This window comes from Hyla sarda, chromosome 7 (assembly GCF_029499605.1).
Source record: "Hyla sarda isolate aHylSar1 chromosome 7, aHylSar1.hap1, whole genome shotgun sequence".
NCBI classification, from domain to species: domain Eukaryota; kingdom Metazoa; phylum Chordata; class Amphibia; order Anura; family Hylidae; genus Hyla; species Hyla sarda.
In genome coordinates, this window is record NC_079195.1 from 221,402,542 (window position 1) to 221,425,774 (window position 23,233).

Here is a 23,233-nt window from a genome sequence, read left to right on the forward strand (position 1 = left end):
ATCTCTTGGCTGCGTTCTGGCTGGAGATGAACCACAAAGCTCAGCAGTTTTATTTAAAGGGGAAAACATTTTTGTTATTTTTTTAAAAATCAACTGGTTCCAGAAAGTTATACAAATTTGTAAATGACTTCTATTAAACTTTTTTAATCCTTCCAGTACTTATCAGCTGCTGTATGCTCCATAGGAAGTTGTGTAGTTCTTTACAGTCTGACCACAGTGCTCTCTGCTGACACCTCTGTCCATGTCAGGAACTGTCCAGAGTAGGAATACATCCCCATCGCAAACCTATCCTTTTATGGACAGACTGGAAAGTTGCCAGACTGGAAAGAACTACACAACTTCCTATGGAGCATACAGCAGCTGATAAGTACTGGAAGGATTAAAAATCTTTAATAGAAGTAATTTACAAGTCTGGAGTACCCCTTTAAGTATTCAGGTCTTCTAAACCTGTGTGTAACTAAAGCTTCAATCTTGGACCTAAGATTAAAGTAATTCTAACCTAATGAATTTGGTTCATTTGGCCAACATGTTATGTGTATTAAGGGGGTACTCTTAGTTTCAAACTCTGGGTGCCGACTTCGGGGGTTGCCACACCCCCTGTGCCATGCCACCTCCTTCGTGACATCACACCACGCCCCCTCAATTGATGTCTATGGGAGGGGGCGTGGCAGCCACCACGCCCCCCTCCCATAGACATCAATTGAGGGGGCGGGGTGTGACATCACAAGGGGACGTGGCCATGACGTTGCGACCACTGCTCCAAGACTTCTGAACCGGATGTTTTAAAGGCTGGAGCATGGTAGTACCCCTTTAAGGGTACGTTCACACGTACGCAGATTTGATGCGCAGGATTTTCTGCTGCAGATTTCAATGTAAACTAAATGACTGAGCGCAGCTTCTAATCGGCAGTTACACATCCTGCGCATCAAATCTGCGCAGGAGCCTGTATGTATGAACATACCCTTAAAGTGGTACTCCGGTGGAAAACTTTTTTTTTTTTTTTTTATCAACTGGTGCCAGAATGTTAAACAGATTTGTAAATTACTTCTATTAAAAAAATCTTAATTCTTCCAGTACTTATTAGCTGCTGAATACTACAGAGGACATTCTTTTCTTTTTGGAACACAGAGCTCTCTGCTGACATCACGAGCACAGTGCTCTCTGCTGACATCTCTGTCCAATTTAAGAACTGTCCAGAGTAGGAGAAAATCCCCATAGCAAACATATGCTGCTCTGGACAGTTCCTAAAATGGACAGAGATGTCAGAAGAGAGCACTGTGCTTATGAAGTCAGCAGAGAGCTCTGTGTTCCAAACAGAAAATAATTTCCTCTGTAGTATTCAGCAGCTAATAAGTATTGGAAGGATTAAGATTTTTTTAATAGACGTCATTTACAAATCTGTTTAACTTTCTGGCACCGGTTGATTTAAAAAAAAAAAAAAGTTTTCCACCGGAGTACCCCTTTAAGACTCTATTCACACGTACAGTATTCTGCGCAGATTTGATGCACAGGATTTCAAGCTTAGTTCAGTCATCCAGTTTACATTAAAATCTGCAGCAGAAAATCATCTGTGCAGAATACTGTACGTGTGAATTGATCCTAAGAAAGCTTAAAGGGGTTATCCAGGAAAACATTTTTTTTTATATATATCAACTGGCTCCAGAAAGTTAAACAGATTTGTAAATTAAGAATAAATTGTATTTGTGTATCGGCGCACATAAAAGGAAATACAATTTATTCTTGAGCTTATTCTTTTTATTTGGGCCCCAGCCAGGACCCTTATTGTTGTATCTTGGCTGCCTAAAAGGGAACCGTCTCTGCGCCAGTGATTATATACTACAGGTTTGTAAATTACTTCTATAAAAAAAAATCTTAATCCTTTCAGTACTTATGAGCTTCTGAAGTTAAGGTTGTTCTTTTCTGTCTAAGTGCTCTCTGATGACACGTGTCTCAGGAACCGCCCAGTTTAGAAGCAAATCCCCATAGCAAACCTCTTCTAAACTGGGCGGTTCCCGAGAGCATGTGTCATCAGAGAGCACTTAGACAGAAAAGAACAACCTTAACTTCAGAAGCTCATAAGTACTGAAAGGATTAAGATTTTTTTTTAATAGAAGTAATTTACAAATCTGTTTAACTTTCTGGAGCCAGTTGAGATATATATATATATATATATATATATATATATATATATATATATAAAGTTTTTTCCTGGATAACCCCTTTAAAATGAAGGCTTTTTTTTTTCTTAAAAACAATTGCTCAAAAAATGCTAACACTTCTGTTTAAATAATGTCAGTAAAAACCTGAAACTGCCGATCGATCAGTAGACGGTTATCGTTTCCACGTTTTCTTTTTTTTTCATGAAAATCCCTTTTGCGGGTCTGTGTTCTCTGCAGTAAGTCGGTAATTATTCCCGTCGAGCTTATTGACTTGGAATATTCATGACTTAATTAAAAAGAGTCGGGACAGGACCCAGGCGTAACAAAGATACCCAGCGTAATTGGTCTGGTTGCTGTCAGTAGCGTTCGCAACAACAAGCTCCGCGACGCCAACTGCTGCTCATTAGCCAAAAAAAAATAAAAAATAAAACGCTGCCCTGTTTAATCAGAAATGATTATGTTCTCCGGTCCAGGCCAGCAGGGGGTTAAAGCTGGTGCTTCTAATCTAACAAAAGAGTCATTTTACAAGATGGCAAATGTTTGGCAGGAATTTACACGCTGTCCTCCCAAATACTGGACGGGATCCAAGTCAGCGGAATTCTCTCATCATCTGCAAAGTCCGGCCGGGAATGCTAAGAGACGCCGGAAAATTCTGTATTATGTGTATGGGTCACTTACCGGGACTGCGGCGGCGAAGACAGAACCAAAGGATGCCCTGCAAATAGGGTCGCCACATTTCTTGCAAAAAATAAATAAATACCGACCATGCTAATTTGCATAATTAATTATATATGCGTGACATCACAGGATACGAATATGTGGGGGGAAATTTTGTCCTATTCTGGCCCCTATAACTTTTTTCTTTTTTTCTTTTTTTTTTGCGCCCCGATCTGTAGTTTTTAACAGTGCCGTTTTTGTTTTGATGGGACTTTTTGATGTTTTTTTTTTTTTTTTATTAAATTAGGGAGTTGCAGTTAGTTACTTACTACAACTCCCAGCATGTCCTGATACAGCCTGTGGCTCAGCAGCTGTCCCAAACAAAAACTACAACTCCCAGCATGTTGGAGTATAAAGTAGTATATAGTATAGGACAGGTCAATGTTTCCCAACCAGGGGTGCCTCCAGCTGTAGCAAAACTACTACTCCCACTATGTTGGACTAAATAGAAGTATATAGTATAGGTCAGTGTTTCCCAACCAGGAGTGTCTCCAGCTGTTGCAAAAACTACAACTCCCAGTATGTTGGGCTATATAGTAGTATATAGTATAGGTCAGTGTTTCCCAACCAGGGGGCCTCCAGATGTAGCAAAACTACAACTCCCAGCATGTTGGGCTATATAGTAGTATATAGTATAGGTCAGTGTTTCCCAACCAGGGGTGCCTCCAGCTGTTGCAAAAACTACAACTCCCAGCATGTTGGACTATATAGTAGTATATAGAATAGGTCAGTGATTCCCAACCAGGGGTGTCTCCAGCTGTTGCAAAACTACAACTCCCAGCATGTTGGACTATATAGTAGTATATAGTATAGGTCAATGTTTCCCAACCAGGGGTGCCTCCAGCTGTTGCAAAAGTACAACTCCCAGTATGTTGGACTATATAGTAGCATGTAGTATAGGTCAGTGTTTCCCAACCAGGGGTGCCTCCAGCTGTTGCAAAAGTACAACTCCCAGTATGTTGGACTATATAGTAGCATGTGATATAGGTCAGTGTTTCCCAACCAGGGGTGCCTCCAGCTGTTGCAAAACTACAACTCCCAGTATGTTGGACTATATAGTAGTATATAGTATAGGTCAGTGTTTCCCAACCAGGGGTGCCTCCAGCTGTTGCAAAACTACAACTCCCAGCATGTTGGACTATATAGTAGTAAATAGTATAGGTCAATGTTTCCCAACCAGGGGTGCCTCCAGCTTTTGCAAAACTACAACTCCCAGCATGTTGGACTATATAGTAGTATATAGAATAGGTCAATGATTCCCAACCAGGGGTGCCTCCAGCTGTTGCAAAACTACAACTCCCAGCATGTTGGACTATATAGTAGTACATAGAATAGGTCAGTGATTCCCAACTAGGTGTGCCTCCAGCTGTTGCAAAACTACAACTTCCAGCGTGCCCGGACAGCCATTGGCTGTCCGGGCATGCTGGGAGTTGTAGTTTTGCAACAGCTGGAGGTGCTCTTGTTGGGAAACACTGGTATAGCATATGGTGCAACATTCCAGGAGTTGGAGGATTGGTTGGATAAATACCGGCAGGTTGGCAATCACTGCATACAGACCCGTTACATTATCTCATCTAGACATGAGGGATCCGCAGTAATGCCAGAATTTTTTTTTTTTTTTTTAATGATTTTTACATTTTTTTTAATTCACCCTTTAACTTTGCGCAGTCTTGGATGGATCCCCGGCTCTATATCCCAGAAGATGACTATAATGCTCGTCTGACATTGAACGACACATGAGCTTCACTGCAAAATTCTAATCGGTTTCTATTGTAATTTTTCGTACATAATTATGGGAGCAGCCATCTTGCCTAAGAGATATCCTTTACAACACACCTCCATGGAGCTGTCCCATTCGCATTAAAGGGGTACTCCGGTGGAAAACTTTTTTTTTTTTTAAATCAACTGGTGCCAGAAAGTTAAACAGATTTGTAAATTACTTCTATTAAAAAAATCTTAATCCTCCCAGTACTTATTAGCTGCTAAATACTACAGAGGAAATTCTTTTCTTTTTGGAACACAGAGCTCTCTGCTTACATCACGACCACAGTGCTCTCTTCTGACATCTCTGTCCATTTTAGGAACTGTCCAGAGCAGCATATGTTTTCTATGGGGATTTTCTCCTACTCTGGACAGTTCTTAAAATAGACAGAGATGTCAGCAGAGAGCACTGTGGTCGTGATGTCAGCAGAGAGCACTGTGTTTCAAAAAGAAAAGAATTTCCTCTCTAGTATTCAGCAGCTAATAAGTACTGGAAGGATTAAGATTTTTTAATAGAAGTAATTTACAAATCTGTTTAACTTTCTGGCACCAGTTGCTTAAAAAAATAAAAATAAATAAATACATTTTCCACCGGAGTACCCCATTAATGGTATAGGGTACTGGGCATGCTCTGTGACCACATTCCACAGGAAGTGGGAGGCTGAGCTGCGATCTTCATCTATTGTCTCCTCCATCTACTGGTGTCGCCTTGCACTATTATCCTGTAGACATCACTTTTCTGTAGCCTCCTCCTCCTTATCATCACAGACTGAACAGGAATTGGAAAACTACATCACCAAAAATTCCTAAAAAATATGATAAACATAAAAACTTCATTTAAAGGGGTACTCCGGTGGAAAACTTTATTTTTTTTATTTTTTTGTAATCAACTGGTGCCAGAAAGTTAAACAGATTTGTAAATGACTTCTATAAAAAAAAAAATCTTAATTCTTCCAGTACTTATCAGCTGCTGAAGTTGAGTTGTTCTTTTCTGTCTGACAAGAGTGCTCTCTACTGACACCTCTGTCTGTCTCCCAAATCCCCAGAGCAAACCTCTCCTGCTCTGGACAGTTCCTGAGACGAACAGAGGTGTCAGCAGAGAGCAATGTTGTCAGACAGAAAAGAACAACTCAAATTCAGGAGCTGATAAGTACTGGAAGGATTAAGATTATTTTTTTTTAAATAGAAGTAATTTTCAAATCAGTTTAACTTTCTGGAGCCAGTTGATATGAAAAAAAAAGTTTTTTTACTGGAATACCCCTTTAATGCTACAATCCCATTGTACATAGGTAAAGTTAATTATACCCGGCAATGAGTCGATGATATGGCGTTTGCCTCATTGGGATATTGTTGCTACAATCGTGTCATGCGGAGATTATATTGTGTCAGACCATATATATCCCAGACATGATGTCATTGCAGCATTGAGGAAACATTCATCAGTTCACTGAATCTCCACAATCTCCAGTCGTCCTTGCGATATACAATAGTTACTATGCTGAACTCACAGGAATCGGGGCTAAGCCTCACTATAAGCAAAGAACCTAAAGATCCAGCAGACCCCACCATTCAACCATAGTGATCTGGACTATACATATAATACCAATGCTGCATACCACAAGTCCCAGCAGTTCCTATGCTCCTGGTGGCTCCAGGGTTAGATAATAGCAGTATACAAGGAGGAATATTATCACCATATGTGTTGCCATTGTACTGTTACTGACCAAATCCAGTATACTGAGACCAATATTACCAGCAAACAAGGGACACATAATACCGCTACACCAGGACCACTACTATACTGAATAAACTCCATTATATACCGACTAATATTCCCCCATACAGTGACCATGTAGTGATAGATATGAGCACTTAACAGGCTCTGCAGACTATACAGGTGATCATACACAGGCCCCCTCTGTGCTCCTATATAAGGCCCCCTCTGTGCCCCTATATAGTAGTCAGGCCCCCTCTTTGCCCCTATATAGTAGTCAGGCCCCCTCTGTGCCCCTATATAGTAGTCAGGCTCCCCTATGTGCTCCTATATAGTAGTCAGGCCCCTCTGTGCCCCCATATAGTAGTCAGGCTCCCCTATGTGCTCCTATATAGTAGTCAGGCCCCCTCTGTGCCTCTTTATTGTAGACAGGCCCCCTCTGTGCCCCTATATAGCAGTCAGGCCCCCTCTGTGCCCCTATATAGTAGTCAGGCCCCCTCTGTGCCCCTATATAGTAGTCAGGCCCCCTCTGTGCCCCTATATAGTAGTCAGGCCCTCTCTGTGCCCCTATATAGTAGTCAGGCCTTCTCTGTGCTCCCACATAGTAGACAGGTCCCTTGTGTGCTCCTATATAGTATAAGGCCCCCTCTGTGCCCCTATATAGTAGTCAGTCCCTCTCTGTGCCCCAATATAGTAGTCAGTCCCCCTCTGTGCTCCTACATAGTAGTCACGCCCCCCCCCCCCTGTGCTCCTATATAGTAGTCAGACCCCCTCTGTGCTCCTATATAGTAGTCGGCCCCCTCTGTGTCCCTATATAGTAGTCATGCCCCCCTCTGTGCCCCTATATAGTAGTCATGCCCCCCTGTGCTCCTATATAGTAATCAGGCACCCTCTGTGCCCCTATATAGTAATCAGGCACCCTCTGTGCCCCTATATAGTAGTCAGGCCCCCTCTGTGCTCCTATATAGTAGTCGGACCCCTCTGTGCCCCTATATAGTAGTCGGCCCCCGCTGTGCTCCTATATAGTAGTCGGACCCCTCTGTGCCCCTATATAGTAGTCAGGCCCCCTCTGTGCTCCTATATAGTAGTCAGGCCCCCTCTGTGCCCCTATATAGTAGTCATGCCCCCCTCTGTGCCCCTATATAGTAGTCATGCCCCCCCTGTGCTCCTATATAGTAATCAGGCACCCTTTGTGCCCCTATATAGTAATCAGGCACCCTCTGTGCCCCTATATAGTAGTCAGGCCCCCTCTGTGCTCCTATATAGTAGTCGGACCCCTCTGTGCCCCTATATAGTAGTCGGCCCCCGCTGTGCTCCTATATAGTAGTCGGACCCCTCTGTGCCCCTATATAGTAGTCAGGCCCCCTCTGTGCTCCTATATAGTAGTCAGGCCCCCTCTGTGCCCCTATATAGTAGCCATGCCCCCCTCTGTGCCCCTATATAGTAGTCATGCCCCCCCCCTGTGCTCCTATATAGTAATCAGGCACCCTCTGTGCCCCTATATAGTAATCAGGCACCCTCTGTGCCCCTATATAGTAGTCAGGCCCCCTCTGTGCTCCTATATAGTAGTCGGACCCCTCTGTGCCCCTATATAGTAGTCGGCCCCCGCTGTGCTCCTATATAGTAGTCGGCCCCCTCGGTGCCCCTATATAGTAGTCGGACCCCTCTGTGCTCCTATATAGCAGTGAGGCCCCCTCTGTGCTCCTATATAGTAGTCCACCCCCCTCTATATATAGTATAAGGCCCCCTTTGTGCTCCTATATAGTAGTCAGGCCCCCTCTGTGCTCCTATATAGTATAAGGCCCCCTCTGTGCTCATATATAGTATAAGGCCCCCTCTGTGCTCATATATAGTATAAGGCCCCCTCTGTGCTCATATATAGTATAAGGCCCCCTCTGTGCTCATATATAGTATAAGGCCCCCTCTGTGCTCATTTATAGTATAAGGCCCCCTCTGTGCTCTCTTATATAGTATATGGCCCCCTCTGTGCGCTCTTATATAGTATAAGGCCCCCTCTGTGCTCTCTTATATAGTATAAGCCCCCCTCTGTGCTCATATATAGTATAAGGCCCCCTCTGTGCTCTCATATAATATATGGCCCCCTCTGTGTTCCCATATAATATAAGGCCCCCTCTGTGCTCATATATAGTATAAGGCCCCCTCTGTGCTCTTATATAGTATAAGGCCCCCTCTGTGCTCTCTTATATAGTATAAGGCCCCCTCTGTGCTAATATATAGTATAAGGCCCCCTCTGTGCTCATATATAGTATAAGGCCCCCTCTGTGCTCTTATATAGTATAAGGCCCCCTCTGTGCTCTCTTATATAGTATAAGGCCCCCTCTGTGCTAATATATAGTATAAGGCCCCCTCTGTGCTCATATATAGTATAAGGCCCCCTCTGTGCTCTTATATAGTATAAGGCCCCCTCTGTGCTCTTATATAGTATAAGGCCCCTCTGTGCTCATATATAGTATAAGGTCCCCTCTGTGCTCTTATATAGTATAAGGCCCCCTTTGTGCTCTTATATAGTAGTCAGGCCCCCTTTGTGCTCTTACATAGTATAAGGCCCCTCTGTGCTCCCATATAGTATACGGCCCCCTCTGTGTTCCCATAATGTAAAAGGCCCCCTCTGTGCTGCCATATAGTATACGGCCCCCTCTGTGTTCCCATATAGTATAAGGCCCCCTCTGTGCTCATATATAGTATATGGCCCCCTCTGTGCTCTTATATAGTATAAGGCCCCCTCTGTGCACCTATATAATATAAGGCCCCCTCTGTGCTCTTATATAGTATAAGGCCCCTCTGTGCTCCTATATAGTATAAGGCCCCCTCTGTGCTAATATATAGTATAAGGCCCCTCTGTGCTCATATATAGTATAAGGCCCCCTCTGTGCTCATATATAGTATAAGGCCCCCTCTGTGCTCATATATAGTATAAGGCCCCCTCTGTGCTCATATATAGTATAAGGCCCCCTCTGTGCTCATATATAGTATAAGGTCCCCTCTGTGCTCATATATAGTATAAGGCCCCCTCTGTGCTCATTTATAGTATAAGGCCCCCTCTGTGCTCTCTTATATAGTATATGGCCCCCTCTGTGCTCTCTTATATAGTATAAGGCCCCCTCTGTGCTCTCTTATATAGTATAAGGCCCCCTCTGTGCTCTCTTATATAGTATAAGGCCCCCTCTGTGCTCATATATAGTATAAGGCCCCCTCTGTGCTCTCATATAATATATGGCCCCCTCTGTGTTCCCATATAATATAAGGCCCCCTCTGTGCTCATATATAGTATAAGGCCCCCTCTGTGCTCATATATAGTATAAGGCCCCCTCTGTGCTCTTATATAGTATAAGGCCCCTTCTGTGCTCTTATATAGTATAAGGCCCCTCTGTGCTCATATATAGTATAAGGCCCCCTCTGTGCTCATATATAGTATAAGGCCCCCTCTGTGCTCTCTTATATAGTATAAGGCCCCCTCTGTACTCACATATTGTATAAGGCCCCCTCTGTGCTCTCTTATATAGTATAAGGCCCCCTCTGTGCTCTTATATAGTATAAGGCCCCCTCTGTGCTCTTATATAGTATAAGGCCCCCTCTGTGCTCATATATAGTATAAGGCCCCCTCTGTGCTCTCTTATATAGTATAAGGCCCCCTCTGTACTCACATATTGTATAAGGCCCCCTCTGTGCTCTCTTATATAGTATAAGGCCCCCTCTGTGCTCTCTTATATAGTATAAGGCCCCCTCTGTGCTCTTATATAGTGTAAGGCCCCTCTGTGCTCTTATATAGTATAAGGCCCCCTCTGTGCTCATATATAGTATAAGGCCCCCTCTGTGCTCTCTTATATAGTATAAGGCCCCCTCTGTGCTCTCTTATATAGTATAAGGCCCCCTCTGTGCTCTCTTATATAGTATAAGGCCCCCTCTGTGCTCTCTTATATAGTATAAGGCCCCCTCTGTGCTCTCTTATATAGTATAAGGCCCCCTCTGTGCTCTCTTATATAGTATAAGGCCCCCTCTGTGCTCTCTTATATAGTATAAGGCCCCCTCTGTGCTCTCTTATATAGTATAATGCCCCCTCTGTGCTCATATATAGTATAAGGCCCCCTCTGTGCTCTCTTATATAGTATAAGGCCCCCTCTGTACTCACATATTGTATAAGGCCCCCTCTGTGCTCTCTTATATAGTATAAGGCCCCCTCTGTGCTCTTATATAGTATAAGGCCCCTCTGTGCTCTTATATAGTATAAGGCCCCTCTGTGCTCATATATAATATAAGGCCCCCTCTGTGCTCTCTTATATAGTATATGGCCCCCTCTGTGTTCCCATATAATATAAGGCCCCCTCTGTGCTCATATATAGTATAAGGCCCCCTCTGTGCTCTTATATAGTATAAGGCCCCCTCTCTGCTCCTCTATAGTAGTCATGCCCCTCTGTGCTCATATATAGTATAAGGCCCATCTGTGCTCATATATAGTATAATGCCCCCTCTGTGCTCTCTTATATAGTATAAGGCCCCCTCTGTACTCACATATTGTATTAGGCCCCCTCTGTGCTCTCTTATATAGTATAAGGCCCCCTCTGTGCTCTCTTATATAGTATAAGGCCCCCTCTGTGCTCATATATAGTATAAGGCCCCTCTGTGCTCATATATAGTATAAGGCCCCCTCTGTGCTCATATATAGTATAAGGCCCCATCTGTGCTCTCTTATATAGTATAAGGCCCCCTCTGTGCTCTCTTATATAGTATAAGGCCCCCTCTGTGCTCTCTTATATAGTATAAGGCCCCCTCTGTGCTCTCTTATATAGTATAAGGCCCCCTCTGTGCTCATATATAGTATAAGGCCCCCTCTGTGCTCTCTTATATAGTATAAGGCCCCCTCTATACTCTCATATTGTATAAGCTCCCCCCATATGTGACAACATAAAAAAACAACCATGTCACTTCGCTCCCCCATAGCTCCTCTGTGTCCGATCGCTCCAATCCTGCACTGGTCTCCTCTCCTTCTCTCTGGCGTAAGCTCACGCCATAAGTCCCCGAAGCCCTGCATAACAGTGTACTTTAAATGGGCGCTCTCATTAAAACTAATTTTTGCTATTGCACTCCTTATGGTAAATAAAAAATATTTCTAATATACTTTGTTTAAAAAAATGAAGTTTTCTATGTTTTATTTGTGCTTAAAAAAGCTCAAGAGCACATTTCCCCCATCTTATACACAGACTTAGGACCGAGGTCCAAACACAAAGTGCAGCCTGGATTGCTGAGGGGGGGTGTCCAGCCAACAGCATATGGCAGTTAAGTGTGAGAGGAGCTATGATTGGATGAGGCTGGACACACCCCCCTCAGCACTCCAGGCTGCACTTCCTGTGTTTGGATCTCGGTCCTAAGTCTATGTATAAGATGGGGGAAAATGTGCTCTTGAGCTTTTTTAAGAACAAATAAAACATAGAAAACTTCTTTTTTTTTTTTTAAACAAAGTATATTAGAAATATTTTTTATTTACCATAAGGAGTGCAATATAGCAAAAAGGAGTTTCAATGAGAGTTACCATTTAACTCTGTGTACATCTTAAAGGTGCTTGCTCAGGCATCTGGAACACTTGTGCCAGAACCCCCCGCGGGGCACCCCCTTTCTTTTTCCACTTCCTGAACCGGCCCGATAGCTGGGCCTATTTTAAGGTAGGGACCTGGGGCAAAAAATCCTTCCGCCCCTTATGTTAATCATCCCTGGGAAGCTTCCAAAACAGTCAGGATGTACTACAAATGTCAGCGCTCCCTGCAACGGTAAAAATCAACAAAACTTGGAGGTTTTTTTTCTCCTACCTGAAAAACTGCCGAATTTTTGTTTAATTTCCATTATATTTATTGAACTGATCCCACGTGACAGCTAAAGTCACCGCCCTGCTGGTTGTTTAAGAAAACCGTCAGTCACCTTGTTAACCCCCCAACAGATGAGGCCGAGCTCTTATAACACAGAATTTCTGTATAACTCTACAGGGTGTAAAGATGACAAACGCAGACCCCAGACCTGTATAATACAGGATATAACTCAGGATCAGTACAGGATAAGTAATGTAATGTACGTACACAGTGACCTCACCAGCAGAATAGTGAGTACAGCTCTGGGGTATAATACAGGATATAACTCAGGATCAGTACAGGATAAGTAATGTAATGTACGTACACAGTGACCTCACCAGCAGAATAGTGAGTACAGCTCTGGGGTATAATACAGGATATAACTCAGGATCAGTACAGGATAAGTAATGTAATGTATGTACACAGTGACCTCACCAGCAGAATAGTGAGTACAGCTCTGGGGTATAATACAGGATATAACTCAGGATCAGTACAGGATAAGTAATGTAATGTATGTACACAGTGACCTCACCAGCAGAATAGTGAGTACAGCTCTGGAGTATAATACAGGATATAACTCAGGATCAGTACAGGATAAGTAATGTAATGTATGTATACAGTGACCTCACCAGCAGAATAGTGAGTACAGCTCTGGAGTATAATACAGGATATAACTCAGGATCAGTACAGGATCAGTAATGTAATGTATGTACACAATGACCTCTCCAGCAGAATAGTGAGTACAGCTCTGGAGTATAATACAGGATATAACTCAGGATCAGTACAGGATTAGTAATGTAATGTATGTACACAGTGACCTCACCAGCAGAATAGTGAGTACAGCTCTGGAATATAATACAGGATATAACGCAGGATCAGTACAGGATAAGTAATGTAATGTATGTACACAGTGATCTCACCAGCAGAATAGTGAGTACAGCTCTGGAGTATAAAACAGGATATAACTCAGGATCAGTACAGGATAAGTAATGTAATGTAAGTACACAATGACCTACATAGTGCTGGTCATCAGGTGTAGTGTAGAGGAGTGTGTTGGTCATCAGGTGTAGTGTAGAGGAGTGGGTACCGGTCATCAGGTGTAGTGTAGAGGAGTGGGTGCCGGTCATCAGGTGTAGTGTAGAGGAGTGTGTTGGTCATCAGGTGTAGTGTAGAGGAGTGGGTGCCGGTCATCAGGTGTAGTGTAGAGGAGTGGGTGCCGGTCATCAGGTGTAGTGTAGAGGAGTGGGTGCCGGTCATCAGGTGTAGTGTAAAGCAGTGGGTGCCGGTGTAGTATAGAGGAGTGGGTGCCGGTCATCAGGTGTAGTGTAGAGGAGTTGGTGCCGGTCATCAGGTGTAGTGTAGAGGAGTGGGTGCCAGTCATCAGGTGTAGTGTAGAGGAGTGGGTGCCGGTCATCAGGTGTAGTGTAGAGCAGTGGGTGCTGGTGTAGTGTAGAGGAGTGGGTGCCGGTCATCAGGTGTAGTGTAGAGGAGTGTGTGCCGGTCATCAGGTGTATTGTAGAGCAGTGGGTGTCGGTGTAGTATAGAGGAGTGTGTGCCGGTCATCAGGTGTAGTGTAGAGGAGTGGGTGCCGGTCATCAGGTGTAGTGTAGATGAGTGGGTGCCGGTCATCAGGTGTAGTGTAGAGAAGTGGGTGCCGGTCATCAGGTGTAGTGTAGAGGAGTGGGTGCCGGTCATCAGGTGTAGTGTAGAGGAGTGGGTGCCGGTCATCAGGTGTAGTGTAGAGGAGTGGGTGCCGGTCATCAGGTGTAGTGTAGAGGAGTGGGTGCCGGTCATCAGGTGTAGTGTAGAGGAGTGGGTGCCGGTCATCAGGTGTAGTATAGAGGAGTGGGTGCCGGTCATCAGGTGTAGTGTAGAGGAGTGGGTGCCGGTCATCAGGTGTAGTATAGAGAAGTGGGTGCCGGTCATCAGGTGTAGTGTAGAGGAGTGGGTGCCGGTCATCAGGTGTAGTGTAGAGAAGTGGGTGCCGGTCATTAGGTGTAGTGTAGAGGAGTGGGTGCCGGTCATCAGGTGTAGTGTAGAGGAGTGTGTGCCGGTCATCAGGTGTAGTGTAGAGGAGTGGGTGCCGGTCATCAGGTGTAGTGTAGAGGAGTGGGTGCCAGTCATCAGGTGTAGTATAGAGGAGTGGGTGCCGGTGTAGTGTAGAGGAGTGGGTGCCAGTCATCAGGTGTAGTATAGAGGAGTGGGTGCCGGTGTAGTGTAGAGGAGTGGGTGCCGGTGTAGTGTAGAGGAGTGGGTGCCGGTCATCAGGTGTAGTGTAGAGGAGTGGGTGCCGGTCATCAGGTGTAGTGTAGAGGAGTGGGTGCCAGTCATCAGGTGTAGTGTAGAGGAGTGGGTGCCGGTCATCAGGTGTAGTGTAGAGGAGTGGGTGCCGGTCATCAGGTGTAGTGTAGAGGAGTGGGTGCCGGTCATCAGGTGTAGTATAGAGGAGTGGGTGCCGGTCATCAGGTGTAGTGTAGAGGAGTGGGTGCCGGTCATCAGGTGTAGTGTAGAGAAGTGGGTGCCGGTCATTAGGTGTAGTGTAGAGGAGTGGGTGCCGGTCATCAGGTGTAGTGTAGAGGAGTGTGTGCCGGTCATCAGGTGTAGTGTAGAGGAGTGTGTGCCGGTCATCAGGTGTAGTGTAGAGGAGTGGGTGCCGGTGTAGTGTAGAGGAGTGGGTGCCGGTCATCAGGTGTAGTGTAGAGCAGTGGGTGCCGGTGTAGTATAGAGGAGTGGGTTCCGGTCATCAGGTGTAGAGTAGAGGAGTGGGTGCCGGTCATCAGGTGTAGTGTAGAGCAGTGGGTGCTGGTGTAGTATAGAGGAGTGGGTGCCGGTCATCAGGTGTAGTGTAGAGGAGTGGGTGCCGGTCATCAAGTGTAGTGTAGAGGAGTGGGTGCCGGTCATCAGGTGTAGTATAGAGGAGTGGGTGCCGGTCATCATGTGTAGTGTAGAGGAGTGGGTGCCGGTCATCAAGTGTAGTGTAGAGGAGTGGGTGCCGGTCATCAGGTGTAGTATAGAGGAGTGGGTGCCGGTCATCAGGTGTAGTGTAGAGGAGTGGGTGCCGGTCATCAGGTGTAGTGTAGAGGAGTGTGTGCCGGTCATCAGGTGTAGTATAGAGGAGTGGGTGCCGGTCATCAAGTGTAGTGTAGAGGAGTGGGTGCCGGTGTAGTGTAGAGGAGTGGGTGCCGGTCATCAGGTGTAGTGTAAAGCAGTGGGTGCCGGTGTAGTATAGAGGAGTGGGTGCCGGTGTAGTGTAGAGAAGTGGGTGCCGGTCATTAGGTGTAGTGTAGAGGAGTGGGTGCCGGTCATCAGGTGTAGTGTAGAGGAGTGGGTGCCGGTCATCAGGTGTAGTGTAGAGGAGTGGGTGCCAGTCATCAGGTGTAGTATAGAGGAGTGGGTGCCGGTGTAGTGTAGAGGAGTGGGTGCCAGTCATCAGGTGTAGTATAGAGGAGTGGGTGCCGGTGTAGTGTAGAGGAGTGAGTGCCGGTGTAGTGTAGAGGAGTGGGTGCCGGTCATCAGGTGTAGTGTAGAGGAGTGGGTGCCGGTCATCAGGTGTAGTGTAGAGGAGTGGGTGCCAGTCATCAGGTGTAGTGTAGAGGAGTGGGTGCCGGTCATCAGGTGTAGTGTAGAGGAGTGGGTGCCGGTCATCAGGTGTAGTGTAGAGGAGTGGGTGCCGGTCATCAGGTGTAGTATAGAGGAGTGGGTGCCGGTCATCAGGTGTAGTGTAGAGGAGTGGGTGCCGGTCATCAGGTGTAGTGTAGAGAAGTGGGTGCCGGTCATTAGGTGTAGTGTAGAGGAGTGGGTGCCGGTCATCAGGTGTAGTGTAGAGGAGTGGGTGCCGGTCATCAGGTGTAGTGTAGAGGAGTGGGTGCCGGTCATCAGGTGTAGTGTAGAGGAGTGGGTGCCGGTGTAGTGTAGAGGAGTGGGTGCCGGTCATCAGGTGTAGTGTAGAGCAGTGGGTGCCGGTGTAGTATAGAGGAGTGGGTTCCGGTCATCAGGTGTAGAGTAGAGGAGTGGGTGCCGGTCATCAGGTGTAGTGTAGAGCAGTGGGTGCTGGTGTAGTATAGAGGAGTGGGTGCCGGTCATCAGGTGTAGTGTAGAGGAGTGGGTGCTGGTCATCAAGTGTAGTGTAGAGGAGTGGGTGCCGGTCATCAGGTGTAGTATAGAGGAGTGGGTGCCGGTCATCATGTGTAGTGTAGAGGAGTGGGTGCCGGTCATCAAGTGTAGTGTAGAGGAGTGGGTGCCGGTCATCAGGTGTAGTATAGAGGAGTGGGTGCCGGTCATCAGGTGTAGTGTAGAGGAGTGGGTGCCGGTCATCAGGTGTAGTGTAGAGGAGTGTGTGCCGGTCATCAGGTGTAGTATAGAGGAGTGGGTGCCGGTCATCAAGTGTAGTGTAGAGGAGTGGGTGCCGGTGTAGTGTAGAGGAGTGGGTGCCGGTCATCAGGTGTAGTGTAAAGCAGTGTGTGCCGGTGTAGTATAGAGGAGTGGGTGCCGGTCATCAGGTGTAGTGTAGAGGAGTGGGTGCCGGTCATCAGGTGTAGTGTAGAGGAGTGGGTGCCGGTCATCAGGTGTAGTGTAGAGGAGTGTGTGCCGGTCATCAGGTGTAGTGTAGAGGAGTGTGTGCCGGTCATCAGGTGTAGTGTAGAGGAGTGTGTGCCGGTCATCAGGTGTAGTGTAGAGGAGTGGGTGCCGGTCATCAGGTGTAGTGTAGAGGAGTGGGTGCCAGTCATCAGGTGTAGTATAGAGGAGTGGGTGCCGGTCATCAGGTGTAGTGTAGAGGAGTGGGTGCCGGTCATCAGGTGTAGTGTAGAGGAGTGGGTGCCGGTCATCAGGTGTAGTGTAGATGAGTGGGTGCTGGTCATCAGGTGTAGTGTAGAGAAGTGGGTGCCGGTCATTAAGTGTAGTGTAGAGGAGTGGGTGCCGGTCATCAGGTGTAGTGTAGAGGAGTGGGTGCCGGTCATCAGGTGTAGTGTAGAGGAGTGGGTGCCGGTCATCAGGTGTAGTGTAGATGAGTGGGTGCCGGTCATCAGGTGTAGTGTAGAGAAGTGGGTGCCGGTCATTAGGTGTAGTGTAGAGGAGTGGGTGCCGGTCATCAGGTGTAGTGTAGAGGAGTGGGTGCCAGTCATCAGGTGTAGAATAGAGGAGTGGGTGCCGGTGTAGTGTAGAGGAGTGGGTGCCAGTCATCAGGTGTAGTATAGAGGAGTGGGTGCCGGTGTAGTGTAGAGGAGTGGGTGCCGGTGTAGTGTAGAGGAGTGGGTGCCGGGGTAGTGTAGAGGAGTGGGTGCCGGTCATCAGGTGTAGTGTAGAGAAGTGGGTGCCGGTCATCAGGTGTAGTGTAGAGGAGTGGGTGCCAGTCATCAGGTGTAGTATAGAGGAGTGGGTGCCGGTCATCAGGTGTAGTGTAGAGCAGTGGGTGTCGGTGTAGTATAGAGGAGTGTGTGCCGGTCATCAGGTGTAGTGTAGAGGAGTGGGTGCCGGTCATCAGGTGTAGTGTAGAGGAGTGTGTGCCGTCATCAGGTGTAGTATAGAGGAGTGGGTGCCAGTCATCAGGTGTAGTATAGAGGAGTGGGTGCCGGTGTAGTGTAGAGGAGTGGGTGCCGGTGTAGTGTAGAGGAGTGGGTGCCGGTCATCAGGTGTAGTGTAGAGGAGTGGGTGCCGGTCATTAGGTGTAGTGTAGAGGAGTGGGTGCCGGTCATCAGGTGTAGTGTAGAGGAGTGGGTGCCGGTCATCAGGTGTAGTGTAGAGGAGTGGGTGCCGGTCATTAAGTGTAGTGTAGAGGAGTGGGTGCCGGTCATCAGGTGTAGTGTAGAGGAGTGGGTGCCGGTCATCAGGTGTAGTGTAGAGGAGTGGGTGCCGGTCATCAGGTGTAGTGTAGAGGAGTGGGTGCCGGTCATCAGGTGTAGTGTAGATGAGTGGGTGCCGGTCATCAGGTGTAGTGTAGAGGAGTGGGTGCCGGTGTAGTGTAGAGGAGTGGGTGCCGGTGTAGGGTGCCGGTCATCAGGTGTAGTGTAGAGGATTGGGTCACCCCTCTGGTCACTGAGCGGCACTGCAGCAGCAGCAGCAGTAGAGCAGGCAGGGGAGGTGCAGTCTGAGCCCCATCACGTGATCCGGAGGCTGCGGCAGATAAATCTGGAGGCAGCAGAGCTGTGTGTGAGTCCGGACTCCCCAGGAATCTGCAGCCATGGCGGGGGCCATCATAGAGAACATGAGCACCAAGAAGCTGTGCCTGGTGGGGGGCATACTCCTCGTCTTCCAAGTGCTGGCGTTCCTGGTCGGGGGGCTGATCGGTGAGTGCTCGCTCCAAAACTTTTCTCCCTGTGCCCGCAGCCTGAGTGCTCGCTCCCTGCCCCCCAATCCTCACCCCCGGGGTCTCCTGTCCTCACCCCCGGGGTCTCCTGTCCTCTCCGATTATCTTCACCTTCTTTCCTCTGGATGTGATGCATATTTGGGGGCGCAGGGATCACTATTCTGGGTGCACCCACCCCCTTCGTCTTCTAAGGGTAGATCAGGAAGGGGTTAAAAGTGACAAAATGCAACTTAGGTAACTCTTTACACTTTCCAGGACTTGAGGTGTTAACCAGTGAAATTCATTTTGGACTTCATAGGGGAACAAAGTATCCCCTCCCCACCCCCTCCTCTTCTCCCCAAACTCCTCCCTGGCCGGCCTTTGTTGTCAGCTTCACACCCCAGGAAGGGTGGTCTGAGAACTCCCAAACTTTTAAAGGTCTGAACTTATTTGGGGGGGAGATAAATCCCTGCCCCTCCACCCGGATCACACTGCTACATTGTATCTTTTCTTTTCCTGCTGTAACTTCTATCCCTGCAATGGAACAGTTTGGAGTAAACGGTTAAATTAGTAAAAATCTGCTGTAAATGTAAATACTTTACATTTACAAATGATAAAAAATAAAAATAAAAAAAAAAGTAATTCACAAACCCCTTTTAAAAGGTATGAGAACAATTTTGGGTAAAAAAAAACAAATCCATGACTCATGTCAGTAAATGTGAAATTTCACAATAAGGGAGAGTTCAGACCTTCAGGTTTTTACACTTATTGCATCCAAAGCCAGGAACAGATCATCAATGTACAGTTATCCCCCAACTTACAATGGCCTCAACATACAATAGTTTCAACATACAATGGTCTTTTCTGGACCATCGTAACTTGAAACCAGACTCAACATACAATGTACAGACAGTCCAGATCTGTGAAACGTGTCAATGGCCGGAAGAACCGACCAATCAGAATGGACATTCACTGGTAAAACCCCTGTATTACTGAAGTGTATGCACTGACTGGTGTCTGGTAGCGCCCCCTACAGTACAGGGAGGTATTACATGTTCTGTACTCTTTACCTGTATTACTGAAGCGTATGCACTGACTGGTGTCTGGTAGCGCCCCCTACAGTACAGGGAGGTATTACATGTTCTGTACTCTTTACCTGTATTACTGAAGTGCATGCACTGACTGGTGTCTGGTAGTGCCCCCTACAGTACAGGGAGGTATTACATGTTCTGTACTCTTAACCTGTATTACTGAAGCGTATGCACTGACTGGTGTCTGGTAGCGCCCCCTACAGTACAGGGAGGTATTACATGTTCTGTACTCTTTACCTGTACCAGGATTAGCTGCTCCTTTGGACATCAGGTGAGGGCGGCTCCATTACTTTTTTAGGACATTGTGTACTCTACAGGACCCTGAAGAAGCTCCTGTCCTCTACATAGACCAGTGTTTCCCAAGCAGGGTGGCCCCAGATATTGCAAAACTACAACTCCCAGCATGCCCGGACAGCCAAAGGCTGTCCGGGCATGCTGGGAGTTGTAGTTTTGCAACAGCTGGAGGCTCCCTGCTTGGGGAAACACTGACATAGACATTGATTACAGCTCCCAGCAGATCTTTCTTACTTTTATATCTAAGAACTTACTTTATCTATATTAGTTATCTACTTATTTTTCTTTAATTCTCCCTTTTTTCCTATTTTTTTTTTTTTTTTGGATGACATTTTGGTGCCTTTAGAACCAATTACCAGGTTTCCATAGAGTTCTGGTCTCAACATACAATGGTCGTCCTGGAACCAATTAATATTGTAACTTGAGGGAACACTGTATAAGGGAAACATTAAGGAAGAGATCTATCAATCGGTGTCCGTGTGCAGCCACTAAACAGCTTTTTTTATTAATTTTTTTTTTCTGTTTTTGGCTCTGCTACGCAAAATGTATTAAAACTGCGCACAGACTTTGATAAATTTTTGCACAAATGAAAAATCCCCTCAGAACATTGCCAGAGGATGCCACTTTTCTATGACAAGGCAGAAATGAGATATATATATATATATATATATATATATATATATATATATATATATATATATATATTAATATAATATAATATAATATAATATAATATTCATATCATTACATTTTTTTCTGTTTGATATTTTTACGCCATTAAAAAAAACGCAGTTTATGAATCTCGTCCGCTGCATAGTCAACAATAAGGCACTGCATTTCACAGTCCCTTTTGCTAAAGTTGTCTATTTTGAAGACACAACATTTTTGTGCAAATACTCGCTGTACAAAAATAAATGCGCCAAATTACAGCCAATAAGTGTCAGGAATGCATTGATAGATCTTCTACTATCATATCTATTCCTGACTTTGTATTTAATTATTGCAATTGAAAACCTGAAGGTGTGAACATACATAACCTTAAGTATTTTATTTAATTTTTTTTCCATATAAACAAATAAAAAATGTTAAAACATTCTAAGGGTGCATGCACACCACGTTTTTGCTATACGGTTTAAAGTAAAAAAAAAAAAGTATGGTACTGTATAGAAAACCGTATGCATTGACTTAACATTGTAAACCGTATTTCAAATGCATCATCCGGTTTAGTCCGTTTTGCGTCTTATACTGTCTTTTTTTTATTTTTAATTTAAAAAAAAAAAAAAAAATTTTTTTTTTTTGTAATTTTTTTTTTTTACCCGTACCCAAAATTGTAGTCTACCACGTTTTTTGGTCCGGCTGGAAAACTGTATTAAACCATATACGTTTTTTTTTTTTTTTTTTTTCTTCTTTTTTATCATGGGAGTCAATGAGAACTGTATGTGCGTACGGTTCCATCCGGTTTTCACCGTACGGTTCTTGACTTTGCACAGTCTTTTTTTTTCTTTCTTGGAATTTCAATTAAACAAGTGGAAAATGTATTCAAAATGGAGTGAAAAGTAAAAAACGTATACATTTTCTTTTTTTCTTAAAATCCGTTTTTCATCAAAAAACCTGATACAGGAACTGTATTGCAAAAAAAAAAACGTGGTGTGCATGCACTGGATTGCAAGTGGTTGGATCTCTGCCTGGATTTTTTTTTTTTTTTTTTTTTTTTTTGAGCTCATCCAGATTAATTTCCGTCAACAAAGGGAGAGACTGAAGTGATTCATCTTGTCTTAACCAATTGTTGTCCTCAATTACTAAGGTAACTAGTGTCCTCCCCGGCCCTTCATCTCAAGGAGAATAGTATCAATTACTGCACTATACACAGGAAGCCTATTCTCTCTGCTTGGAAACTTTTATATGTGAAATCCGGAAATTATTTGGCCCGTCCCTGAGGCCTGAACATGGGGGGGGGGGGGGGGGGAGAAGAGAGAAAAAAATAAAATTGCAGAATAGAACGGTGTTTGTAGCTTGAACTTCTTCTGTTAACCCATTTTTTGCCAGGTTACAGCCTGTGCCAATGTGAAGCGCGAGCTGCTGCATTTGTCTTCAGCTGCCAAATCTTCAAATAGATTTGTGTTTTATACTACTATTCCCATCATGCACGCACCAGGCCTCGTGACAGTCGGTGTATTTCCACCAGGGTGCCTCCAGCTGTTGCCAAACTACAACTCCCAGCATGCCCGGACAGCCGTTGGCTGTCCGGGCATGCTGGGAGTTGTAGTTTGGCAACAGCTGGAGGCACCCTGGTGGAAATATACTGCTATGGGGCTGTGTGTTATGGATCTGTAATACAGTGCCCATAGACCTGTATAGCCATTGCATTTAATATTACAAAGGTTTACTTTTTTTAATCCCTATTTATAGAGGGAGAATATAAGGTACATTTTGGAGGTACCCTATGGCGGCACAGTTCGGTAATGGGGTGTACAGGAACTGCATACGGTGCCAGCACACAGCAGTGCCGTACAGTGCAACATCACAACTGCAGTTATGTGGATCCTTTTTTTATTTTTTATTTATTTATTATAATCCTATTAGTTATAGGCATTTTGCTCCAATACAATACCTGTATGTAGTATTATTATTATTATATTATGTGTTATCATAAAATATAATAATAATATTAATAAAATATTTTTATTATTAATAAAAATATTATATATTTTGTTTTTATTATTTTTTTATATTTTAGTTTGTATCTGTACTAGAGATGAGCGAACTTACAGTAAATTCGATTCGTCACGAATAGAGATGAGCGAACTTACAGTAAATTTGATTCGTCACGAACTTCTCGGCTCGGCAGTTGATGACTTTTCCTGCGTAAATTATTTCAGCCTTCAGGTGCTCCGGTGGGCTGGAAAAGGTGGATACATTCCTAGGAAAGAGTCTCCTTGGACTGTATCCGCCTTTTCCAGCGCATTGGATCACCGGAAAGCTGAACTAATTTATGCAGGATAAGACATCAACTGCCGAGCCGAGAAGTTCGTGACGAATCGAATTTACTGTAAGTTCGCTCATCTCTAATATTATTATAATATATTTTATTATTGTTATAAAATATAATAAAAAATATAAATATTAATATATTTTTTATTAATAATAAAAATATTATTATATTTTTATTAGTTTTTTTTCTTAATATTTTAGTTGTATCTGTACTATATTATCCTTCTATTATTTCTGTGCCTGCTCGTCTGTCTGTATAATTTGTGATCATTTGTAGACCTTTATCGGCTTAACTTTGTCTGGATGACTTTCATTGGTTTTAAGAATAAACAAATAAAATGACACCCTAGGGCAGTGTTTCCCAA

General features: G+C 45.0%; 1 protein-coding gene across 1 annotated transcript in view; it reads left to right on the top strand.

Annotated features, from left to right (window-relative positions):
- Window positions 1-18,295: 18,295 nt before the first annotated feature.
- WLS (Wnt ligand secretion mediator) overlaps window positions 18,296-23,233 on the top strand; it is a 40,597-nt gene continuing 35,659 nt past the window's right edge. Inside the window, exon 1 of the mRNA XM_056532765.1 lies at window positions 18,296-18,493. Coding sequence (XP_056388740.1) covers window positions 18,388-18,493 — 106 coding nt within the window. The 5' untranslated portion in view covers window positions 18,296-18,387. The remainder of the gene's footprint in view (window positions 18,494-23,233) is intronic.